The following is a 5368-nucleotide window of genomic DNA, read 5'->3' as shown; positions in this document are numbered from 1 at the left end:
CAAAGTAAAAAAATACATGACCGTTAAGGCAGAATCTGAATTGCTATGGAAGATTCTGTTTTCGAAGCCCATAACACACAGCATCAAATACAAAGGCATCATGGGGTCCATGGTTAGGGTCTCAGAACTGGGCTAGGAAAACAGAATCTCTGTCCTATCTTGGAACACTTTGAGGAAGTTGGTAGGAGCAACTGAAAAGACCTTTTTAAAACATTTTTTAGTATCCAATCCTTTTACACACACGTAGTTGAGATATTGCTGAATCTTAATGGAAGCAGAAGATCATTTATCAAGGAAAAAGTCAAGACATTATACTCCCAACTTTTTTTTTTTTTTTGAATCCCACATAGATCACAAATTTAGCCTATGACACCAAAGGTCAAGGTTCTCCTAGATCATTCCTTGTAAACCCTGTTAATCTTCAGTATAAAGGCAGCTTGTCTGTTAATGTTGATTATCATTACACATAAATGGAATGATGAATTCTGCCAAGGCTGTATAGTTCGTATTTTAATTGTCATTTTTTCTCTAGTGTTCAGCCTCTGTCAGAAATTTCTAAAAAGTGTAAACAGTCTTTCTCACAGACCAGGCTGTGTTGTAATCAGTCTTTTTTTTTCCCCCCTTTTAAGCGATGAATGCAACAAAAATAAGGATATTGCTCATCCAAGGATTACATGATGAATTGCTAGAAGGCAGCATCAGCCAAAAATGCCTTCTGTGTAAGCCTTCCGTTTCCAGAAGTAGAGTTAGTAAAACGAGATATGCATTTCCAACAGCTCGTAAAAGGTACTCACACGCCCACCTCGGCTGGATTTTTCAAGTAGGACAGTATTGCAGGCTAACTCTGCATTCACACAGCCAGGAGTTCGATCCCGACAGGCTCAAGGTTGACTCAGCCTTCCATCCTTCTGAGGTCAGTAAAATAAGGACCCAGATTTTTTTTTTGGGGGGGGGGAACATGCTGACATTTGTAAACAGCTCAGAGAGAGCTGTAGAGCACTAGGGAGATGTATATAAGTCTAAGTGCTATTGCTGGATCAAGCCTCTGTGGTCTTAATAAAAAGATAAAACACAAGCATTTTGTGAAAATGGCACCCAGCTCAATCAGCTGGGTGTACAGCAGCGATCTGAGTGCTATGTCTCTTCTTTGAGCAAAGGCGGAGAGATATAACAAGAAATGCGCTTGTGGCAACAGGGCTTCGCCTCCATGAATAGGGCAGGGTCACCTGCTGCAAGTGGCAGAACAAGTACAGGTGGTCCTCGGTTCACAACCGTTCGTTCAGTGACCGTTTGAAGTTACAACAGGACTGGAAAAGTGATTTATAGCCCTTTTTCACTTGTGACCACTGCCGCATCCCCATGGTCACGTGATCGAAATTTGGACATTTGGCAACTGGCATACCTTTACAACGGTTGTAGTGTCCCCGGGTCACGTGATCCCCTTTTGCAGCCTTCTGATGAGCAAAGTCAACGGGGAAGCCAAATTAACTTAACAGCCGTGATATGAACTTGAACAACTCCAGTGATTCACTTAACAAGAAAGGGCAAGAAAGGCCATAAAATTAGGCAAAAGTCGCTTAACAACTGTCTTGCTTAGCAATGGCAATTTTGGCCTCAATCGTGGTCGTACGTTGAGGACTACATGTACTGGAGTCAAAGGAGCCTATGGCAAGGGGGCCATCACACACTTAGGAAATCCGTTCCACAGAAATGCTAAAACTCTTATGTTGAAATTATATCTCTATTTTATAATGTATGAAGGAATTCAAGAAGGAATTCGAATTTTCTTTAAAAAAACTATGCTAGACGCACACATGCACAAAGACACAAATTCAATGGCTCCAGGCAAACTTCTCAACTGGTGAGCTCCAGATGTGGGAAGCATCTCCTCTAGTAAGGACAACTGAATTCCCTGTCAGTCTCACTGGCCCCTCTTCCCTTCCTCTGGTGTTGGCTTTCTCTGCATGATCCCGATTACATTTCCCATTATCCCCAAGATCTAATTGTGTTGGGTGGGCTGACGTGGTCTACAACACTTGAAAGGATGCCCTAGCTGGTCTTCCCAACCTGCTGTCAATCTAGATGTGCTGGAGTTCAAGCCATTCCTAGCCAAAGGGATGGTGGGAACCCATGTCAACCTCATTTGAAAAAATTGACCTAGGCCAGGGATAGGCAACCTTGGCTCCTTTATGACTCGTGGACTTCAACTCCCAGAATTCCTGACCCAGCCATGCTGAGGGGAAAAGGAGAGGTTTCCAAGCTGAGCCATGCTGGCTCAGGAATTCTGGGAGTTGAAGTCCACGAGTCATAAAAGAGCCAACGTTGCCTACCCCTGACTTAGGCAATCCAAAATAAATCCATTTGCTCTGAGCATCAGGAGCCATCAGCATACAGACAGCCTAGTGCTGTCAAAACAGTTAACATCATGCCCCAATGCCTCAAAGTGAAACTGTGGGATCTGCTAGCAACTGGCACATCCGTGTCCATTTAGCCCCAAAATACTGAAGCCAATTTATACTAGGTTTCATCATCTCCTTCTCCTCCTCCTCTCTCTCGCATGTACAGTTCTCCTTCCAATGGCAGGAAACGTCAGTGCTGAGCCCCTTCGTCCTTAAGAGCCTTAGAAAGTCAGTCCCTCGTTCCGCAGTTACACAAAACGAGCTTATCCATGTTGGAAACTTGTATTCCAGAGACCTCACCTGGGGAAGTGAGCCTAAATCTGAAAATAAGCACACCAGAGTTGAGAAGGAAGACAGCCTGCATCCAAGGTTTACCCCCGGGGACATCCACTGTAAAAAGGTTGCAGGCTGGATTTTGCTCCCTTGAACCTGCCATGTACATTATTAACACAAATGCAAAGGCAATAGAAAGGGAAGGACATTTCTCCATAAAATGCTTAATTTGGGGGGGGGGGGGCTGTTTCTGAATATACTGTAACAGGGGTCCTGACCAGTGAAAGTCTCCAGCTGAAATATCTGGCCACTTAAAATCTGGGGTGGGGGGGAGACAAGGAAGCCTTTTTCCTTTAAAAAGTCAAAATAACTGGCCCTTTAAGCCCCCAAGAAGCTTATCACCAGTGACATCACAGGTTAAAAGGTCTAAAATCCTTTGGAAAATCAACAGAGAGCAAAAATTATTCTGAAGATTGCAGGCTGCTAACCGGTAGGGTAGGGTGGGGTAGGGAAGGGAAGAGTAGGGAAAGATAGAATAGGGAAGGGTAGGGAAGGGAAAGGTAGGATAGGGAAGAGTAGAGAAAGGTAAGGTAAGTAGGGAAGGGAAGAGAAGGGTAGGGAAGGGAAGGGAAAAGGGTAGGGTGAGAAAGAGTAGGGAGGGTAGGGTAAGGTAGGAAAGGGAAGAGTAGGGAAGGGTAGAGAAGGGTAGGGAAGGGAAGGGTAGGATAGAATAGGGTAGGGAAGACCAGGGATAGGTTAGGGTAGGGAAGGAAAGGGAAGAGTAGGAAAAGGTAGGGAAGGGTAAGTAGTGTAGGGGAAGGTAGGATAGTGCACGGCAGGGTAGGGCAAGGAAAGGTAGGTAGGGTAGGGCAAGGAAGGGCAGGTAGGGCAGGGCAAGGAAGGGCAAGGTAGGGTAGAATTGGGAAGGAAAAGTAGGGAAGGGTGGAGTAGGGTAGGGAAAGGGAAGGGAACAGGAGTTAGCTAAGCAGCTTGATGAACCCAGATGAGAGTTTCTCAGCCGTGGCAACTTTATGTGACAACTCAGCTGGCTGAGGAATTTGGGAGTTGAAGTCCACACACCTGGAAGCTGCCAAGTTGAGAAAGTGACCCCGAAATCGCTTACAAATGAGAGCAAATGTTAACATTTCAGTGTAAATCTATAAGCAAGACTGCCAAATCCAACTGAACGAGCATCTCCTTATTTTATTAGCACTAAGAGTCTGTGGTACAAAGAATTCCTTCCAAATGGTATGAAGACTATGATCTAGTACCACCACTTGGCAAATAAAAAATAAAATAAAATGACCAATTAGAATGGATTTTCACAAACTACATACAGAGTCCGGTTTCCAACTATCTTTCTTCCCAATTTAACGGGGAAGGGAATAGGAAGGAGAAAGAATTTTTTTTAAAAAAAAAGAAAAGAAAAAGATTCTGGATATTCTTTTCGTGAAATTGGGATTTTCTTCTCTTTTCCTTTTTTTTTGTACATTCAAAGATTATTGCATCAGAAAAAATGGATCATGCACGTTTCATGTTTTCGGACAAAAACGTTTAACCTGTATTATTCTTGTCACTTCTAGCTACATTTCAAAGGTGCACCAATTCTACAGTTTTATACTTCTCTTTGCTTTTAGTCGCATGCTTTGCCTATGCGCATGCGTTAAGATAATAAATATTAAATACAGGAAAGAACATTAGAAAAAAAAGCCCCCGTGGCGTTGGGAATATTTTGCGGCAGGTTCACTGGGTAATGGTACAGGTTGAAAGAAAAAAAAAATGCTTGAGGTAATTCTGTTGGCTATAACCACTCCACCAAGACTTGTTTGAAATTCACGGAAGTTTCTTTCTTCTCACAAAATTCAAGTACACAAATACCAGCTGGGACTCTTCAGAAAATACCAAAGGCTGTTTTTTCTTTTTTTTCTTTTCTATTAGTCTATTAGCCGGCATTCACAGAGTTCCTTGTAAATCCTTTTTCGCACTCTGGGCATGTCCTCTTGAGAGAACTGAAAGGACTCGTCTAAGGCGAGGCACTTGCAGTACTGCGGGGAAAAACCAAGAAGGAAACACATCTTAGAAACAGGGACGAGAAACAACGTTCCAGCAGGTTCTGAAAAAAGGGAAAGGCCGGTAATTTTTTGAAAAAGGTACTGCCTTACCTGGAGTACAAAAACTCCACAGTCACTGTCGTTTTTCTGTTGTGGAATGCACTGGAAAAACCACATAAACAAAACAAGAGTTTAACACAAATAACACAGACTGGAGTTCCAAGTAACCGACCTGCATTCTGCAATTGCTCGATTCCAGATCAGCAACTTGCAACCGACATAATGGTTGTTGACGCTCAAAAGGAAAATGCGCGGAGGAAGCCCACACTGGCAAAAACCACCCCTAACTTCTAATTATGGTGTGTATCTCAACGCTGTGCCAACCATTTTGCTTTCAGAAAGATCCAATTTGTGTCACCCGTTTAAGAGAACCAGGTAGCAAATAATAAAAAAAGATTTCTCCCTCTAGAGCAGGGGTGTCCAAACTTTTTTCAAAGAGGGCCAGATTGGATGAAGTGAACGTGCTGGAGGGCCGAACATTTTTCCGAACATTCTTTGAACCATTACAATTAAATGCAAATGAATTATTTTATGCCTCTTTCCTCTCCCTCTCTTTCCTCTTTCTCTCTCTCTCTCTCTCTCTCT

The 5368-nt window shown here is 43.2% G+C and overlaps 1 protein-coding gene across 1 annotated transcript in view; it reads right to left on the bottom strand.

Moving 5' to 3' along the window:
* Window positions 1-3867: 3867 nt before the first annotated feature.
* The window catches only part of SENP5 (SUMO specific peptidase 5), a 34724-nt gene continuing 33223 nt past the window's right edge, over window positions 3868-5368 (bottom strand). Inside the window, exons 8-9 of the mRNA XM_029286013.1 lie at window positions 4835-4885; window positions 3868-4717 (exon numbers count right to left, since the gene is read on the bottom strand). Of these exons, the coding sequence (XP_029141846.1) occupies window positions 4607-4717; window positions 4835-4885 (162 nt within the window). The 3' untranslated portion in view covers window positions 3868-4606. The remainder of the gene's footprint in view (window positions 4718-4834; window positions 4886-5368) is intronic.

This window comes from Protobothrops mucrosquamatus, unplaced genomic scaffold (genome assembly GCF_001527695.2).
Source record: "Protobothrops mucrosquamatus isolate PMUCROS unplaced genomic scaffold, P.Mucros_1.0 scaffold2700, whole genome shotgun sequence".
NCBI classification, from domain to species: Eukaryota; Metazoa; Chordata; class Lepidosauria; order Squamata; family Viperidae; genus Protobothrops; species Protobothrops mucrosquamatus.
This window is presented reverse-complemented; position numbering and strand designations above follow the sequence as displayed.